The sequence below is a fragment of the Macaca thibetana genome, chromosome 4 (genome assembly GCF_024542745.1).
Source record: "Macaca thibetana thibetana isolate TM-01 chromosome 4, ASM2454274v1, whole genome shotgun sequence".
NCBI classification, from domain to species: Eukaryota; Metazoa; Chordata; class Mammalia; order Primates; family Cercopithecidae; genus Macaca; species Macaca thibetana.
This window is the reverse complement of record NC_065581.1, coordinates 45,166,852-45,185,618: the sequence shown is the minus strand read 5'-3', so window position 1 is coordinate 45,185,618 and position 18,767 is coordinate 45,166,852. Positions and strand designations below refer to the sequence as shown.

General features: G+C 56.0%; 3 protein-coding genes across 13 annotated transcripts in view; 1 reads left to right on the top strand and 2 right to left on the bottom strand.

Moving 5' to 3' along the window:
- Nucleotides 1-254: 254 nt before the first annotated feature.
- Nucleotides 255-15,190, bottom strand: SLC29A1 (solute carrier family 29 member 1 (Augustine blood group)). Of its 11 annotated transcripts, none has more exons than XM_050786967.1 (14): nucleotides 14,914-15,131; nucleotides 8,236-8,342; nucleotides 7,061-7,143; nucleotides 4,951-5,032; nucleotides 4,631-4,833; nucleotides 4,376-4,515; nucleotides 3,941-4,075; nucleotides 3,757-3,854; nucleotides 3,547-3,625; nucleotides 2,965-3,062; nucleotides 2,309-2,417; nucleotides 1,986-2,071; nucleotides 1,410-1,609; nucleotides 255-998 (listed from the first exon to the last, which is right to left on the bottom strand). In XM_050786967.1, the coding sequence occupies exons 3-14, from the start codon at nucleotides 7,087-7,089 to the stop codon at nucleotides 887-889; spliced, it is 1,371 nt and encodes a 456-aa protein (XP_050642924.1). In that variant the 5' UTR covers nucleotides 7,090-7,143; nucleotides 8,236-8,342; nucleotides 14,914-15,131; the 3' UTR covers nucleotides 255-886. The 11 variants fall into 11 exon arrangements, with proteins under 11 accessions (XP_050642924.1, XP_050642918.1, XP_050642919.1 ...); XM_050786961.1 differs by having other exon boundaries at nucleotides 7,061-7,140; nucleotides 14,914-15,089; XM_050786962.1 differs by lacking the exon at nucleotides 14,914-15,131 and adding an exon at nucleotides 13,245-13,575 and having other exon boundaries at nucleotides 7,061-7,140.
- The window catches only part of MRPS18A (mitochondrial ribosomal protein S18A), a 564,209-nt gene continuing 553,322 nt past the window's right edge, over nucleotides 7,881-18,767 (top strand). The window contains exon 1 of the mRNA XM_050787011.1: nucleotides 7,881-7,884. The gene's annotated coding sequence lies outside the window, so the exon portion shown is untranslated. The remainder of the gene's footprint in view (nucleotides 7,885-18,767) is intronic.
- MYMX (myomixer, myoblast fusion factor) lies at nucleotides 16,458-17,244 on the bottom strand. Its single transcript, XM_050787048.1, has one exon. The coding sequence runs from the start codon at nucleotides 17,220-17,222 to the stop codon at nucleotides 16,968-16,970; it is 255 nt and encodes an 84-aa protein (XP_050643005.1). The 5' UTR covers nucleotides 17,223-17,244; the 3' UTR covers nucleotides 16,458-16,967.

The window sequence follows — 18,767 nt, the reverse complement described above, 5'->3', positions numbered from 1 at the left end:
CCTGTTCTCTCTGTCTTGGCTAATAGTCTTGGTGTTCTGGTTCTAGGCCTGTCCCTCCCCTATGGCCCCAGCAGGGGGCATTGCAGCCCCTCTGAGGCCAGGAGGACTACCCACCCCCCCTCCCCACCCTCGGGCCCTTGGACCCAGGTCCAGTCCTGGCCAGGGCCCAGCTGGGTCATGCTCATCTCCCGGACTCAGGCTGCCAGCCCTCTACCCACTCCAGGGCATGAAGCCACGGCTGGAGGACACAGGGAGCCAAGGAGAAAAAAACAAGAAAGCTTTATTTGAATCAGAGAGCCTCTGAAGGCACCTGGTTTCTGTCAAATATATTTTAAAAAAAGGCAGTAACGTGGCAACTGTACAGGGTACATGATGGGTAGGAACTGGGCATGGGGAGCTGGGAGGGGGACATGGAGAGAACACAGAGGAGGCGGCGCAGGGGAGAACGGAGGGAGGGGGTATATCAGGTCAAACCATACAACGGTCAGACCCAGCTCCTAGCCACCCCGGGACAGGCGGACAGTCTGGCAGACACTGACACAGACACACAGACACACACACAGAGACACACGTGTTCTCCAAGCCCAAGAGCCTCCGCTGGCCTGCACGAGCAGGGATCAGTCAGAGCCAAGAGTGGAGAAACTCAAGCAGATGCCGAGGCTACACCCCGTCCCTCCACTCTGAGCCCCAAGCCCACAATGTCCCCACTGTCTGTCCAAAGGCTCCCTCTCCAGGGCCTGGAGATCTGGGCCCAGCACACGCCGTGGAAAGCAGAAGTCAGTTAGAAGAAAAACCTCCAGACCAGTGAGGCTCACGCCTGGCAGAAGGAAGGGCAGAAGGCAGACAGGGAGGGAGGCAGGCAGTCCTTCTGTCCATCCATCCTTTGTCACACAATCGCCCGGAACAGGAAGGAGAAAACAGCCCCCAGTGCCAGACCCAGACACAGGAAGAAGGCCATGATGGCTCCTGCGGTCTCCGCCTCAGCCGGCTTCACTTTCCTAAGTGGGGAAGGAAGGGCACGGCTACCTCAGAATGGCTGTACCCCAGCCCAGAGCCTCTGGCTGGAAGGAGGGGTGGGGTGGGGTGACTTGACTGTCGAACCTCATTCTGCTGATCAACCCATCCTAGCTGCCTAACCCCAACCTGGCTTCTCCTCCTTGAGGGAATGTGTATGGTGGGGTTGTCTTTCACTCTTTCCTGCGAGCCCGTCTCCACCTACACCCAAGTAAGCCTGGACACCCACCTCCACTACAGTCACTATCCCCTCAGCCTAGGAGCCCCTCCTGAGCCATCTCTCCTTTCAGCTCGGGGAGCAGGGACTCTCCTTTTGCCCTCCCTCTACTGAGTGTCCCCTACTGGAACTCTAGATCCTGTCTGATGCCACCAAGTTCCCTGCCAGCCCTACTCACTTGGGCCCGAAGCACATGCAGAGGCTGGCGAGGTAGCCATTGGAGAAGGCAAAGGCGGCCATGAAGAAGATGAACCAGGCATCGTGCTCGAAGACCACAGTCAGGTAGTGGCGGGGCTTGATGTTGCACAGCAGCAGCAGCGGCACAAACACCAGCCGGGCCAGCACCAGGCTTGGCAGCCAGCGGCTGTCCTTCCCGGGCTGTGAGCACCAGGCAGGGCCTCAGCCCAGGCCACCACCCCAGGGCACAACCAGGCCCCCAAGGATCCATCTGGGGCCTCTCAGGACCTGAACTGAAACCTCAAAGCCTGGTTCGCCTTAGGGGGTTACTCTTGAAAGGGGCATGGTGGAACCTTCTGGAATGCTGGAAATATTCTATATCTCGATCTGGGCAGGTATGCATATATATATATTCATTAAGTTGTACACTTAAGACTTGTACTTAACTATACATAAATTATGCCTTGACTTTAAAACAAATGGTCCCCTTACTACCATACTTTCTTGGGTTCCCTCTCTGGGTCCAGGCTGGACTCTTACTTCCCACAGGGGCCTGGGGCCCTCTTCCTCCACTTACCCACATGAATACAGCTGTGAGGCTCCGGCCCAACCAGTCAAAGATATTGAAAGTCAAGAAACAGGACACAGGAATGAAGTAACGTTCTGGAAGAGGAGACGAATGGGTGGTTATCAGGCTCACAGAGGCAGGTATAGCAAGCCTAACCTTCACTGGGCCTCAGCTTCCCCAACAGTAAAATGGAGAAGATGCTTCCAGCCCAGGGAAGGGCAAATGGACCCAGGAAATGGGGAGAAGGTGACCCAGGCTCCCTCTCTTCCCTACTTTCCAGCCCAGCTCAAGATCCTGTCTGTTCCCATCCTGGGAACCTGTGGCCTCCTCACCCCAGGTGCTGCTGCCTGCAATGCTGGACTTGACCTCAACAGTCACGGCTGGAAACATCCCAATGGTGATAGTGAAGATGAAGCAGACAGAGAAAGCCAGGACTGAGATCTAGATAGAAGGGGTAGAGTCACCCAGGTGCCTGTGTCTTCATGGTGGCTGTGCATTAAAGAACCACGGATCCGGGCCGGACACGGTGGCTCACGCCTGTAATCCCAGCACTTCGGGAGGCCAAGGTGGGTAGATCACCTGAGGTCAGGAGTTTGACACCAGCTTGACCTGGTGAAACCCCGTCTCTACTAAATACAAAAAATTAGCTGCGTATGGTGGCATATGCCTGTAATCTCAGCAACTTGGGAGGCTGAGGCAGGAGAATCACTTGAACTCGGGAGATAGAGGTTACAGTGAGTGGAGATTGTGCCATTGCACTCCTGCCTGGGCAACAAGAATGAAACTCTGTCTCAGAAAAAAAAAAAAAAAAAGGAACCACGAACCCCACCCCTGGCATGCACACATGGGGGGCACACACGCACACACAAAAGAATCCAGGAGTGACCACTCTCAGGTCAGAAAGGGAGGAGATGGGTGGCAGAGGGAGGGAGCAAAAGGAGGAGAGAGAGGACAAGAGGTAGAAGGTAGGATAACCTTCCCTACATACATTTTTCAGGATGGCTTTGATAGAGTGGCTTTCGTTGGTGGGCTGAGAGTTGGAAACTGAAACTCCAGACTCCTCTTTGCCTGCTCTTGGCTCCTCTCCTGCGGGGTGGAAGAATCTCCAAGTTGTGGGGAGGACAGAGCAACAGAAGACAACACAAACATTCCCCAAAAGGGCTGGGATCACTAGAAAGTAGACGCCTCCTTAACCAGTCCCAAACCAGTCCCAGCCGCACCCTAACCCTAAACCAGACCTCACCTCCAAATCCCTACAGCTCAAGTCAAGGGGGCCTGGCCTCTCCCAGGAGCCTCAGGTCATGTTATTCCTCACTGAGGAATCTGAAATTGCTTCCCACTGCCTTTAGTCCAAACACCTCAGGCGTTCAAGGTCATCCAGGATCTGCCCCCATTTTATCATTGCCGGCCCTTATTTCCTATTGTCTTCCTCTCCCCACCCCAGTCCTTCGGTCCTCCTCTGGCTCAGGGCTGCTAGCTAACACAGTGCACTCATCTTTGTTCTCTTTGCTCGTGCTCTCCCCTGCCTGGTATACCATCCTCCACCCCAGCTTCCTCAGGCTCTTCAGACCTTTGCTAATGAGGTCCAACTTGGTCTCCTGCTCCCCGGGTCCTTCGAGCTTGAGCTGCTGGTAGTAGCGGTAGAATTCCTATCAAGTAAGGGAGACGGGGGAGGTGGATTCACAGGCAGAATCTCCAGAATCCCAGCCTCCTTCAGGTTTTGTCCTTAGAACACCCCAGACCTGTATACCCCAAACCCCAGCTCCCTCCATTTACTCACCAGGCGGGGCAGGCCCAGGTAACAGATGATGGTCAAAATGATAACAGCACAGGCTGTGATAAAGTAGCCAAAGGCACTTTCTGATAGCTCCGAGCCACCTGGGGTGGTGTCAGTGATCAGAGATAGGCCCCATCCCTTCTCCCCACCACACCAGGGCACTGGGCAGGTAGACAGCCGGACTTACTGGCAATAGCGCAGATCATGGCCACGGAGGCAAAGAAGCCTGCTAGGCCCTGGCCACTCATGATGGGGGCCGTGTAGCTGGCAGGCAGGAGGCCAGCCAGACCAAACAGGCTGCCCTGCAGGATGGCACCAAACGCTGGGGAAACAGGGTGGGCATGAGCAGGGGAGCTAGGGTTGGCGGTTGGGGGTGCCCAAGAAGACAGGTCCCTGTGATTCCTACTTTACTCTCGGTGGGCCTTGAGGCTGAGCTGCCCTTCTCTCTGCCCCCTCCCAGCCCTGGTCCAGGCCCACTCAGGCCTCTGAATCCCAACTGCTCACAGCATCCACTCCCTTCAGGCAGAGGCTGGGCTTCTCTCTGGCTAACAGTGGGTCTGAAAAAAGAGTGGGAGTAGTTGGGCACGCCTCCTCCCACAGGCCCCCTCCTGGCCCAGCTTACAGTTAATGAGTACGATCTTGATCATGGTGATGACAAAGAAGGGCAGAGCATCCAGCTGCACCTTCACCAGGATGGCAGTGATCAGAAACACCAGCAGGATGGCCACCAGGCTGCCCAGGATCCGTATGGACTGAGGAATCCTGCCGGGAGAGGCCAAGGGTGGCAGAAACAAGTGGGCAAAGCTGGGGCTCAGCCAAGGGGGTGCAAGACACAGTGAGGGTCAGGCTGGGGGCTGGGGAGGGGGTGGGCACTCACCTCTGATGCAGGAAGGAGTTGAGGTAGGTGAATAACAGCAGGGGCAGCATGGCACATAGGGTCATGACATTGTTGAAGATGACACTGAGAGAGTTCCGCTCAGGCAAGGGTGCTGCAGGGGCGGCTGACGCCTGGGCGTCCTTGCTCAGTTCAGCAGTGACCAAGGACACATTCTGGGACATGTCCAGGCGGTTTGTGAAATACTGCAGGAGTTGCAGAGAGGAGTGTTGAAATCTCTCTCCCTGTGCCTACCAGCACAGAGTCACATCCTGCAGGCACAGTGGGCAATGCCCCACGGAGCCCAGTCCCTCTGGCCTCACCTGAGTGGCCGTCATGAAAAAATTCCATGGGAGCAGCGTTCCCAGACCCAGCATGAAGAAGATAAGCCAGACAGCTTTGTATCTGCAATGGAGGAGGAAAGAGGGGCCAAGTGACGCACCATCCTGCCCCATTCCACGATGAGCCCCAGGGAAGCCCCTGTCCATCCTCAGTCTCTCTAGGTCCCAGGGCATCTGTGTTTGTGTCCATTTGCATGTGTCCTCTTACGGGTGTGGGGGGAGAAAAGGGTACACGGCTTGTTGGAATTCGGGGTGGGGAGGGGGTCAGGGTCATAGGACTGAATGGCATGGCTGACAGGACCATAGTTATCAGTCCTGGAAGGCCTGGGGGACTCTGCAGGCTGGGAACCAGTGTGACCCACACATCCGGAGATGGTTTTAGAAATCCTGCCGAAGGGCTGAGGGCGGGTGGATGAGTGAGAAAGCAAGCAGCAAGTGTCTTCCACCCCCACCAGGCAGGCTGGAAGTAATTATGCTGTCTGGTCAGGGACTGTGTTGCTCCCCAGAGAGGATTCTGAGGTTGAGAAACTCCCATACTATTCTGAACCTACAGGGGCAGGCGGGCGGGGTGCCTCAGGGCCGCTGTGAAGAGAGGGCCTTAGAGCTGTTTTCTTCCTGGCCAAACAGAACTTTGTAGTTCATACCACCCAGGGCAGGCCAGGAGGTATGGGGCCACTGGAGATCATCTGGGCCTCAGGGTATAAATAAGGGCTGCCCTCCTTTGGCCAGGGAAATGCCCCAGGCCCTATACTTCAAGGCCCTTCTGGGTCAGGCCAGCTTCTCCCAGGTAGGCCTTGCCTGAAAGCTGAGTAACCCCAGCCCAGCCCATGCAGATCTCCCGTTGGGTCTGCACACCCTCCCCAGAGCCAACACCAGCTCTGTTCAGAGATGGCAGGGATAAAGCCCAAGGCAGTGAGAAGACAGGCCTGGCCAGAGTGCAGGAGCCTGGACGGCTGGCAGGCCTCACACAGGGATGGAGTGGTGAGTGCCCCACGTGAGCACGTCTAAGTTAATGCAACTGCAGTCCCCCAACCCCCTCATATACACGCTTCCCTTGGAGAAGCTAAAGGCTTGGTTCGGAGGCCCAGAGTGGAAGGAAAAACTCCCGAAGTCACAAAGGAGAGAGGATCGGGGCAGGGGGCGCTGTGAAATGACTGAGCTGTGCAATGAGGCAAATGGAGACAGCGAGGGCTTCAGGGAACTGCCCACAGGACAGCAGAGGTGGGGATAGACTGGGCAGGCAGCCTGGGAATGAAACACAGGAGGCAGGGAAGCACCCTGGGGCCTGGACTTACTGCCATGCCTCCTTAAATTCCCTTACTTCTAGATCCACTTCCTGGGAAGTAGATACTTTTAGTTCTATTTTACAGGTTGGAAAACAGTCCCAGAGACATTAAGCTACATGCTCAAAGCCCCCACAGGCACAAGTGGCCTAGTTTCATAGCCTTTGGCACAGGAGGGAGATGAGATGGGTAGGGCAGACGTGATGGGTTTCTGGGGCCTCAGCTGGAGGGAAGGACAGAGCCTGATGCTTTGAAGGAGCTTTGGATCTCAGGCATCACTTCCTCAGCCTTCTTGGGTCCCAGATCCCTTTAAGAAATTGAATTAAGCTACAGCCTCTTCTTCCAAAATACATATTCACAGTCATAACTGCAAGTCTAACTTGATTGGGAATTCACAGGCTCCAGAGGCGGGGAATTGAGAAGATCAGATCAAGAACCAGGGTGGGCCAGGTCATCTAAGGCAGAGGCCCAAGGGCAGTTCCGCCAGATGTGCATTGGAAGGAGGGGTGAGGCAAGTATCTCCCCACAGTGGTGGCGGGAGGAGCCAGAAGCCGCTGACTGGAAAGCAACAGTGGAAACACAGACACGCCAGGGAGGGACTGCTGCCCACGCACCCTGCCCTTCCCGCAGACCCCCCAGCCAGCACCCAGCCAAGGCACAAGGGGTCTCCGCCCCTGATGCAGACCTGACTCATAGCTACCTGGCTAGAAGGCCAGCCAGCAGTGGCAACCCCCAATTCCAAAGGACACCGCACCCAGATCCCTGAAAACCCATTCCCTGGATCCACAGCCCAGCCCCCTACCCCTTACCTGTCCTGAGGCTGGTGACTGGTTGTCATGGCGATGATGTTCTCGGTTTTGCCTGGCTGACAGCTCCCTCCCTCAGGGGCCTGCTGGGGGCAGGAACAGTGTAAGGCCCTGTCTTGGCCCTGCCACAGGCCTCCTCAGGCTCTTAGGGGGAGAGGGGGCAGGGCTGACAAAACAGGCCAGTCGAGGAGGTCCACTAAGACCCCCTCTGTACCCTGCCCTCAGGACCACTCAACTTGACCCCCACCTAGCCCCCTGGCCCAGCAGGCCAGTCCTGCACGGCCCCCCTGCCTGCTCAGACTCTACCTGGCTCCCGGCCTGGCCGCTGCCACCGCTATTTTTATCCAGCAGCCGAAGCAGTTTATAAGCTGGGAAACAGGAGGGTGGAGAGCAGGAGGGAAGGAGGAGGAAAGATGATGGGAGGGAGGGAAAGACAGTCAAAGAAGGCAGGGAAGAGGACGAGAGGGGTCAGGGACAGTGATGACAAGGGAAGGAGGGAGACAAATGGAGGAGACACAGCAAAGAGGTCGGGGGAGGAGGAGGAGGAAGGACACAGAGCAGGCAGATCTGCAGCAGCTGAGACAACGGCGATGATGGCTGAGGCCAAACCAGAGGCTCCCCAGGCCCCTCTCCACAAGTCTGGTCTCTCCACCCTCCCTGGGAAGCCCCTGGATTCATGGCTAGAGTAGGGCTGTCCTCTCCTGGAGGCACCCCAGATTCCAGCTTCTCTGCTGTTGGCACCTTAACCTTTCTTTCCAGCCACTGCCCAGGAGCTTCCTAGTTGCTGGCTGGTTTTCCAGGAAAATATTTCATAATGGATGTGGGGGTACAGCCCTTCCTCCTCCCACCTCCTGACCCTAGGGTCACCTAGTCCTCCCTTAGTTCCTCTGTCACAGGCTCCTGTCCTCTTCCCCTTTCTGAGAGTGACCTTGTAAAGAAGATTGGAGTTGTGGATCCCAAAGCTCCTATCCTTCTCCCTCAGCGTACCTCTCCTGCTCCCTATTTGTGTAGGGGAAGACCCCCGGCACCACCCGATTCAACACTTTTCCCATTGGATGGCATGTTAAGCCAGGCAGATGTGCACTGACACATCCCCCACACTCAGGCCTAGCTGGGCCCAGGCCTTGCTGTTTGGGGTGAAAGGACAGCTTCCCCTCCCTCCCTTTCTGGGCACTTACCAGGTGCCCAGACTGGCCAGCGGAAGGGTCAGAGCAGAGCGAGCCTGGGCAGTCCCTAGGAGGTGCTCCTAGTTCAGGCTCAGGCAATGGGCCTTGTCCACGGGCTCCTGGGTGCGGATCCAGAATGAAAAAGGTGGCACAGGGCATATCAGGAGAGAGTCCCTCAGGCTTCCTGGGGCCCCATTCTGAGAAGGCTTGCAAGCAAAGAAGCAGAAGCACACCCAGGAGATAAAAAGCCACCCCTGTCGCTTGGGAGATAAGAGAACAGGGAGTCTCAGCAGGGGAGCTCTCACAGGTGCAGCATTGCTCCAGGGCCCACTCAGACAAACAGTAGCAGCTGGGCACCATGAGACATTCTATGGGCTCTCCCAGTTCCCTGTAGCTCCTCTCAACCCTCGCTGGGGAAACTCCAAGCTCTCCGAGGTCCTCCTCGGCCCCTCAGCCCACACCTCCAGATGGAGGCAGAAGGATTCCTGCAATCACCCCTTCAACAAATATTTACTGAGGACCTCTGCATGCTAGCCAGGCACTGTCCTAGGCACCAGAGTGGTGAATAACCATATTTACATTTTCTAGGGGCCGGGCGCGGTGGCTCAAGCCTGTAATCCCAGCACTTTGGGAGGCCGAGGCGGGTGGATCACGAGGTCAGGAGATCGAGACTATCCTGGCTAACATGGTGAAACCCCATCTCTACTAAAAATACAAAAAACTAGCCGGGCGTGGTGGCGGGCGCCTGTAGTCTCAGCTACTTGGGAGGCTGAGGCGGGAGAATGGCGTGAACCCGGGAGGCGGAGCTTGCAGTGAGCTGAGATCACGCCACTGCACTCCAGCCTGGGAGACACAGCGAGACTCTGTCTCAAAAAAAAAAAAAAAAAATACATTTTCTAGGGAGATGAAGGCAAGAGGGCATTACTGGGGTGGGGGTGGGGGTGGGGGAAAGGCTCAGGTCTCAGGTTTTCTTTTTCCTTTTTTTGAGATAGAGTTTTTGCTCCTGTTGCCCAGGTTGGAGTGCAATGGCACAATCTTGGCTCACTGCAAATTCTGCCTCCCAGGTTCAAGTGATTCTCCTGCCTCAGCCTCCTGAGTAGCTGGGAATACAGGCTCCTGCCACCACGCCTGGCTGATTTCTGTATTTTTAGTAGAGACGGGGTTTCACCATGTTGACCAGGCTGGTTTGGAACTCCCGACCTCAGGTGATTCACCCACCTTGGCTTCCCAAAGTGGCTGGGATTACAGGCATGAGCCACCGCACCCTGCCTAGGTCTCAGGTTTTCTATTCGGTAGTAAGGACTCTTCCTTTAGGTTCTTACCTCATACCCGCATACCCTGTACTCCACCCCACAGGCAAGATTCCTGGAAGTAAAGGGCAGGTGCAACTTCAAAGCAGATGGAGGCCTGGGGTGGGGAGAATAGCTCCTGTTCTCCTGGGTAAAACTGGCTTGGGCTTAGAGAAGAAGTATTTATTTCTTCCCTATCCCCCAGCTACACCCCTGCTCTCTCTGTTCTCAGGAGTTCCCATTCCAGTCTTGGGCACAATTCAACTCCACCACGGGCAGCCCTCTCCTCCTGCCCATATCCTAACATTCAGCTGGCCAGCCTTCGTGTTTTGCTCGTCTGCCTTTGCCCAGCAGCAAACAGGGATCTGATACCAGCTCAGAGCATCCGGTGTCCCTCCAACTATGCCTTGGCCTGCTGAGGTGGGCCCCTGAAAGCAGCCACCAAATTGAGTACCTCCCTGCCTCCAGACTCCCAACACCTCTCCTGCAATTCTCCACTCCCAGGATCTCATATGGGGCCAGCCACTATCTGCAGATCTCTCGTCTTTTCCTCACAACCACCCATAAGCTAGTACTAGCACTGAATAGATTGGGCCAGCTGAAGTTCAGAGAGGTTGAGTAACTTGCCTGAGGTCACAGAGCTGGTGAGTGGAGGAGCTAGAATCCAAATTAAATGTTCAAGCTCCTTTTGGAATGGAGAGAGGTATAAAAGCTGCTTCTCAGCTAGCCCTGTAGACTGGGAGGTGGGGGGGGAACTCTGATCCAACTAAAGGGAAAAATGAGGTGGAGACCAAGATCATTCCCAGCCTGACTTGAGTGTCAGGCACCTCAGCCCCGCCCCATCACACACATCCTGGCATGGGGAGCTAACACAAGCAGGAGGAAAGTTGAAGGGTCTGGAGGCCACCGAGAGGAGTAGGCAAAAGGACGACAACGGGGCTGGAGAGAGACCCCTAGAGGTGTGAGGGCAGGGTTGGAGCCAGCCTTGACCTACGACTGCTCTCTCCTGGTAAGCAAAGCCGAGGAGTGTGTGTCTTCGCCCTCTCATACACTCTGACAGTAAACCAGTAAATGAGGACGTGCGCTGGAAGGAGACGCCAGGGATACGACTTTAGCCAGTAAAAGACCCAGGTTAAAGAGACAGCCCCGCACCTCCGCTCGCGAGCCTCCATCCCCATCCCCATTCCCCTCCGCCAGCGCAGTCGGCGGCACGGCCCCTCCCTGTTACCGACCAGATCGATCGGGATCACCCGTCCACTCGCCTGCCCCTTACGGAGGTCAACGTGACCGCAGTCTGTTTCAGGCCCGGGAGACAAGCTGTCCAGCCCAGCTCGGGTCCCGGTCCCGGCAGGATCCTCTGGCTCCCTGGCCCGTGCGCGCCACGTGCTGCGCGTCTCCGCACGCTCCGCACTGGGGCCCCACCCGGCAATCCTTCTCCGGGCTGCGGAGCCGTCAGACCCGGCCTCCCTGCCCTCCGTGGCAAGCGGGCAGCGGCGTCTTCTGCCCTGGCGGTCCCCAGTCCCCGGCCCCGGGCAGCACCTGCCTGAGAAGCAGTGCTCCCGCGCTGAGAACCGCGCGCTCTTCCTGCAGCTTCCCGCGCCCGCCGGGGCACATTCAAACCCGCCCTCTGCTGGGCCCGCCCCGCCCTGAGCCCACTGCCACCTCCCTCCCTACACCCGCGAGCCCGCGGCCCCGCCCCCGGCCCGCCCCGCCACCCCACGGCGACTCCGCGCGCTCTGGGGTCCCCACACCGAGCCCCTGCGCCCCCAGGGCCGCCTGGTGGTGTTATTTCGGTAGACAGGACCTCTTTGGGCCCTGCCACACCAAGGTTGTCCTTCATGTGGGGCACATGGGGCTGGAGGGTACAGCCACACATTAAGGACCTGAGCAGACTCCCATAAAATCTATCTCGGGACTGTTCCATTTACACACCCGCTACTCAGAACGGCCCCGACGCCCTACGGCCCACTCCACCTCAGATGTTCCGTTATCTCTTCCCCAGCCCCGCCCACGCCGCGCTTCCTCCACACTGCACCTTTTTCCTCCCAGCGCCCTCCCTTTCAACGCCCCCTTCTTTCTTTCAGTCCCCCTCTTATTTTCCTTCAAAACTGCTTCTGTCCCCACCTCCCATTTTCTGTGACCAGCATGATGGTTTCCCCATCCCTGACACATCCAGTCCCAGCCACAGACGCGCAAACACCACACCACCCACAACTTTGACTTGGAGGGGGTATGTGCCTCTGCCTGTGCTTGTGTGTGCGCGCGGAGGGGGACAGGGGCACAACCCTCCAACTCCCTCATAATTCACCCTTTCTAAATCCAGCACTTTGGAAAACTGAGGCACAGCTGGGAATGGGAAGAGAAAAAGCCAGGAACAGCCTGACATCCTGAGTGAATCCTATTGTCCCAGCCGTCCTGAGAGGCGGAAGCCTTGCTGATCACGTCCTCCACTAGCTGAGGAGGAAGGTGTGGGCGTGCTGAGGGGTGGTCCAGCAAGTCCCTCCAAGGGAGGGGGAGGGAGGCCCTCTCTTTGGTTGAGCAATAAATGGGGTGGGGTGGGGTGCACTCCCTGCCCTTCCAGCAGCACTCAGTGCTAGAGCGTGATCCTAAGGCTGGAAAGGTCCTGAGGAGAAAATCCAACCCACGCTGCTCGCCCCATGCCCACTGACCCAAAGGGCTTGTCCCCTAGAGAAGCCACAGACACTGATTAACAATTGGCAGTACCTCACATCATAGGGATAAGGTAGTCCTATCCTGTCCCCAGAGAAACAGACAGAGCCCTAAGGAGAGAGGTGGCTTTTCTACTTAGGGTCAGTGGCTCTCCCCAAGCTACTCCAGAATGGGTGTCCCCAGCCTTGTGTTTCCATGCCCCACAGAGATGACACACATATCCCTTCCCAACCCTCACCCACCCCACCCATCCCCCACATCCCCGCCAGCCCTAACCAGAGGGCAGGAAGATGGGTTTGGGTGGTGTTTTTCTAGGCACTGCTCCGTGACTTGAGAGTGGCTTCATGTCTGTCCACAACCCCCTAATTCCCACCCTCATGTTTGTCCAGTCTCTCTCTCTTCCTCTCCTAGCCCTCCTCTGCCCTCTGCCTTGGCCCCCTTCCTCGCTCCCCACCCTCCTTTCCTGGTCTCTGGGTCTGTGGGGGTGGCAGGGCTAGTGGTCAGAAGATCTGCCAGGCATGGCAAGGCTGGTGGCCAGTGGCTGCAATTGTGTACAAAGGGGACTGGAGGTGGAAGAAAACTGGAGGGAAGTGGTGAGGGTCTCAGGCCAGACTGGGGAAGGCTGGTTCCTCTCCCCAGCCGTGCTGGGGCCCTGCTGGCTAGGCGGACGGCAACAGCCAGTGCTGTTATTGTTGGAGAGAAGTCCATCTGGCATCCATCCTGCTGGGCCCCTAGCCAGCACCCACACCCCTCTGTAGCCACCTCCCAAGCAGAGGAGGTTGCTGGGTGCCAGGGCCCCCTGCTGGACAGCCTGGGGAGCCCCAACTCACACAGGCCTTGCCTGGAGTTTTTCTAGCCAAACCTTGCCAGCTCTCTTCAGTCTCTGCCTGGTCTTCTGGCCTCTCTCCCTCCCTGAGCTCCCTCAGGTCCCTGTCGAAGGGGTGGGGTGGGAAGGGTTGGTCCTGCTGCACCCCTACTCTCCACCTTATCCACCACCCTATATGGGACGATGGCTTGCCCCAGACTCCCTCCCCCACTTGGCAGGCCCCAAGCATGACTTACCACCTCACACACAGTCCTCTCTCTCCCCAGGCCTGTGTCCTCTCAGCTGTCACCAACAAGTCATCTATGTTTGCTGAAAGTGTGTTTGTTTGGCCTGGGGGTTGGTAACCAGTACATGTCTCATGACTGTCTATGTTCTCAGTTGTGTTTGTGACTATATCTCCATGGCCTTGTGACAGGGCTGGGACTAGGGAGAGGCCAGTAGGGCACTTGCCAGGGGTGTAAAATGTAAGGGGGAGCCAAAAACCTCATTAATCAAGATAAATTTTAGGCCAAGAGCAGTGGCTCATGCCTGAAATCTCAGCACTCTGGGAGGCCGAGGTGGATCACTTGAGCCCAGGAGTTCAAGACCAGCCTGGGCAACACAGTGAGACCCCATCTCTACAAAAAAATTAAAATAAATTAGCCAGGCATGGTGGCTCGAGCCTGTGGTTCCAGCTACTCCAGAGGCTGAGGCGGGAGGTTCACTAGAGCCCAGGAGATCGAGGCTGCAGTGAGCCATCATCCTGCCATTGCACTCCAGCCTGGGCAACAGAGCAAGACCTTGTCAAAAAAAAAAAAAAAAAAAAAAAAAAAAGATAAATTTTAATGTAACCAAAATAAGTTTTTTTTTTGTTTTTTTTGTTTTTTCCTTTGAGACAGAGTCTCACTCTGTCACCCAGGCTGGAGTGCAGTGGTGTGATCTCAGCTCACTGCAACCTCCACCTCCTGGGTTCAAAAGATTCTCCTGCCTCAGCCTCCTGAGTAGCTGGGATTACAGGCGTGTGCCACCATGCCCAGCTAATTGTTTTTTTTTTTTTTTTAAGTAGAGACAGGGTTTCACCACATTGATCAGGCTGGTCTTGAACTCCTGACCTTGTGATCCGCCCGCCTCAGCCTCCCAAAGCACTGGGATTACAGGCATGAGCCACCACGCCCGGCCCTTACCAAAATAAGTTTTAATGCAATGTCTACAAATCAAGATTCCATGATGCCAAGTGCAGTGGCTCACACTGTCATCCCAGCACTTTGGGAGGCCAAGGTAGAAGAATCACTTGAGCTTAGGAGTTCAAGACCAGCCTGGGCATAGTAGGGAGACTCTATCTCTTTAAAAAAACAAACAAACAAACAAACTAGCCAAGCATGTTGACACATGCCTGTGGTCCCGGCACTTTGGGAGGCTGAGGTGGGAGGATGTCTGGAGGATGACTTGAGTCCATGAGGTCGAGGCTGCAGTAAGCTGTGATCACACCACTGCCCTCCAGCCTGAACAACAGCGCGAGACTCGGTTTTTGTTTTTGTTTTGTTTTTAAAGACTCCATGGTGAATAAAACATCAAAAATTTTTAAGTAAAGACAGGTGTGGGTACTGGCTCGGGGTTCAAGAAGACTTAATTCTTTGTTCAGCTAGGTCTGGGCTGGTCTTCTAGCCTAATTTTCCACACCTCTTCCCCCTACCCTATGCTCCTGGGGCATCTGTAAGTGGTTGGGGAGTTTGGGGAGGCGGTCATCTAATAACGGCCTTTGAAGTCCCAGAAAAGTGGCCCCGCATCCAGAAACCAAAGATTCAGACTCCCCTAAGACGCTGTAGCCCAGCAGGTTCCCCTACTGGCCCCCTGTCCCACCGGGCAGCGTGGGAACAGCGCAGACCTCGCCCCCACCCCCAGATCCCCCGGCCCCGCCCAGCGCACCTGCTGAGACTGTGGAGCGGGCATCCGGACTTGCGGGGGACGGAAATTCCCAGGCCTGCGGGCCCCTAGTTCTCTCCCTCCTCACCTCGGGGCTGGGGCCATAGCCACGGCTGGAGAGCGCCGCCCGCGCCGGGCTTGACCGGTGCGGGCCGCCGGGCGGAAGAGAGGCTGCAACAGGCGACCCCAGCGCCCGCCCAGAGCTCCGCAGCCGGCTCTGTCCAGTCCTCACGGCTCGGGGGCGGGGAAAGCAGAGCCGACTCAGTGGGAGGGGCCCGTCGGGCCTGACTGGCGGCCGGCGCCTTTGGGCACCTGAGGCTTTGGAAAGGGACGGGGTTAGGGGCCCAGGGTCTCGGACTCCCTTCTCTCTACCCCTCCCCCTAGGTCGCCTCCCTGAGACCTGGGAGCACGTGCACTGGCTTTGAAGACTCCCGAAGGAAGCCGATGGGGTGGTGGGGAGGGACGGCGTGCGGCTGGCAGAAAGCCCCGCAGGGCTGGGAGTGGGGCACACAGCTCAGGGCTCACTTCTTCCCCAACCAAGCGTTCTGACTGGTGTGGAGAGGCGACTGGAATCCCGACAGGGTCCTGTACTCCTGACTATCCTCTGAACCTAGATAGAGCCCAACATTCACCCAGAGAGAGAGGATTATTGCCTGGAAACAATAAACAAATTATCCGGAGGCTGGGATGCAAATGTATCTTTTTTTTTTTTTTTTTTTCCTTAAGACGGAGTTTCGCTCTTGTTGTCCAGGCTGGAGTGCAATGGGGCGATCTCGGCTCACTGCAACCTCCGCCTCCCAGACTCAAGCGATTCTCCTGCCTCAGCCTCTGGAGGAGCTGGGATTACAGGCATACGCCACTACGCCCAGCTAATTTTGTATTTTTGCTAGAGACGGGGTTTCTCCATGGTGGTCAGGCAGGTCTCGAACTCCCAACCTCAGGTGATCTGCCTGCCTAGGCCTCCCAAAGTGCTGGGATTACAGGCGTGAGCCACAGCGCCCAGCCCAGACTGTACTTTCTGTTTCCTTAAGCATGTTGATTGACTCTTCTGGGGCTAACTCTTATTTGACCCCTCAGGGGCCTCGCACTAGGGAGAAGGAAATGATGAAGTCAGTTCTTAAGGCCAGTCACCCACCCCTAGTCTCTTCAAGGGTGGGATGACCCTCAAGGGGATGGATTTCTGCACTGCCTCCCTGGGTGGCCTCCCACCCAGTCTCTTAGCAAACGTATCACCCCTCTTCTCACCACCACTAGCTGAGAAGTCCTCAAACTCGCTGGAGGACATTTTCCTCCCTACTGTTCGCTAGCCAGGCAAACTTCCTCCTAGACTCAAGCCATTTCTGGGTCACAGTGTGACATACTGACCAAAACTAAGCAGGGGGAAACAACGTCCAGGCTGTGAGGACTGAAACCACAATGGAATAGGTAGCAAAATAAACCCTTGTACAATTGTCCATCTCTCCTCTCCCCCACCCCCACCAGCTGCCAGGCCAGGTTAAACTGTTTTGCAGGGCAACAGTCTGGGTGATTAGACTTTCAAAGGCATGGAAATAATTCAAATCAAATATTTATTGAGCACTTGCTGAGTGCTGGGCTGTGCAGGCAGGTCTGCCTCCATAGGGAACTCAGATATTATTTTAAGGTAGGTCCTGAGTCTGGAAGACAGTCTGGATTCAAATCTTTCCTCTCTGCTAAATTGTCACTTGTCCCTCAGTTAAGCATTGGGAACCTTGATGTTCTCATTTGCAGGGACGGCAGGGGTGGGTGGGTGTTAGTTCCCCTCCCACCTGAGGCCAGAGGTGATTAGGAGTGGTCTTTGGGAGGAACTCCTGGAGGACAGAGGGGCAATGATCGATTTCATGCTAGATGCAAGGCATTCTTCCAGAAAGACATTTCTGTTGGGAGTGGAGAGGCATGTCTGTGGCAGATCCATCTCATGCACAACCCTCACTATATCTTCTGTCCACTGGGCAGGCTTCGGTCAGTGCTGGTGCCAGGATTATCCTACTCCAGAAGAAAGCATTTTGTGGATTGAGCTGCTGCCAGGACTCGTGGCCTCACTTCTGGGGGCCTAACCTCTCCCTCCTCTCCAGGCGGTCCACTCTTGAGGCCTCCCCAGCGTCTGGCGAGTGTCGCTGGCTGAGAATGAACAGCAGACAGCCCAGCAAAGCCTCTCGCATGTCCTGGGAGCCCAGGCGGCGGGCCAATCGGCGCAGCAGGGGCAGGAGGTACTGGCGGGCCAGGCGGGCGACAGGCTGCAGCAGACGGGACAGCAGCAACCGAAGCAGCAGTGGGAACAGTGGCGCGGGCATGGCAGGGCCAGTGAATCAGTGCCTGGGAAGACAACACAGACTTTAGGCTTGCATGTCCTGCTTCCACCTCACCTGGCAAGGACATGGGGTGGGCAGGAGGTCCCTCTCCCTTCAGTTTACACCTTCCTGCTCCTGACCTCAATTTGCAGGTCGTTTTTGCTTTCATGAAGCCCTTTCTCTTGGCAAGGCAGCTAAGGCAGGAAAGTTCTCACCATAGCACAGACAGGGAGACTGCACCAAGGAAAGAGTAAACCAAGACGTACAGCTTGCCATTTCCAGCTCCAGGCATTCCTATTGCTCCCTGGCCTCTCCCTTCCTCTAGTCACCCCCTCCTCTTCCACAGCCTCCATGTCCCTGGAATTCCCTAACCCTTCTCCCTCAGTCTAGCAGGAGTTCTTCTCCAGGCAATTCTAATTTTTCTTTTGGGGCTCCTGATCCACCCGGACCTGACACTTCCTGACCTCCCAGTCCCCTATCCCCACCAATCCATGGCAGCTCTCACCAGGCAGAACTGCTGCTCAGAATCAGTCTCTGGCTGGATTTGCCTGGAGTGGAGATAGCCCCAGTGGATTCAACACGGGGGTAGCCCCGCCCTGCTCTGCCCCACCAATTACAGCCTGCCTGGGTTGGGGAACAAGGAAGAGACAGCTGTGTTCTAGCACCTGGTATATTGAGGGGAGCAGGCAGCTGGGCTGGCCCCCACTTCCAGTCTAGGGGGAGGAGAGGGCAGGGAACATATGCAGGATTTCCTGCGGAGTTGGAACCCAGATTGCACTTTTTTTTTTTTTTTTTTTGAGATGGAGTTTTGCTCTTTTTGCTCAGGCTAGAGTGCAATGGCGGGATCTCGGCTCACTGCAACCTCTGCCTCCTGGGTTCAAGCCATTCTCCTACCTCAGCCTCCCAAGTAGCTGGGATTATAGGAGTGTGCCATCATGCCAGGCTAATTTTTTTGTATTTTTAGTAGAGACGGAGTTTCACCATGTTGGTCAGGCTGGTCTCGAACACCCGAGCTCAAGTGATCCACCTACTTCGATCTCTCAAAGTGCTGGGATTATAGGCCTGAGCCACCACGCCCAGCCCAGGCTGCACTTTCTAATTGTGTTTCCTTAAGAATGTTGACTCTTTTGTGCTCCAGTCCTCTCCGCTGTAGCCTCAGTAAGTGGGAGTAACTGGAAGGAGTAACTGGAACAGGACAATATGAGAGACCCGCTTGCCTAAACCTCAGAAGCAGTAAGTCTACAGCCCACACACACACCCGAACACCAGGCATGCTCAGAGTGGCCGGGACAGGGAGACTAGGACCCAAGCCATCCTCCCATTTCAGTCTCCCCAGTAGCTGGAACTACAGGTGCATGCATGCCCAGTCAATTTTTTTTTTTTTTTTTTGTAGAGACAAGTTCTCACTATGTTGCTCAGGGCTGGTCTGGAACTTCTGGCCTCAGTTGATCCTCCTGCCTCAGCTTCCCAAATGGATGAGATTACAGGCATGAGCCACCAAACCCAAATTCTAGTTTTGCATAAGTGTATTTTTTTACATTAAGGCTA

Excerpts from the sequence above, each read along its gene's own strand:
- MYMX (XM_050787048.1), bottom strand. The coding sequence starts at position 17,222 with ATGCCCGCGCCACTGTTCCCACTGCTGCTTCGGTTGCTGCTGTCCCGT.
- SLC29A1 (XM_050786956.1), bottom strand. The coding sequence starts at position 14,937 with ATGCCCGCTCCACAGTCTCAGCAG. Across the intron at positions 4,516-4,630 it reads AACTCCTTCCTGCATCAGAG|GATTCCTCAGTCCATACGGA; the intron begins GTGAGTGCCCAC and ends CTCTCCCGGCAG. Across the intron at positions 3,063-3,546 it reads GTTGGACCTCATTAGCAAAG|GAGAGGAGCCAAGAGCAGGC; the intron begins GTCTGAAGAGCC and ends TCCACCCCGCAG.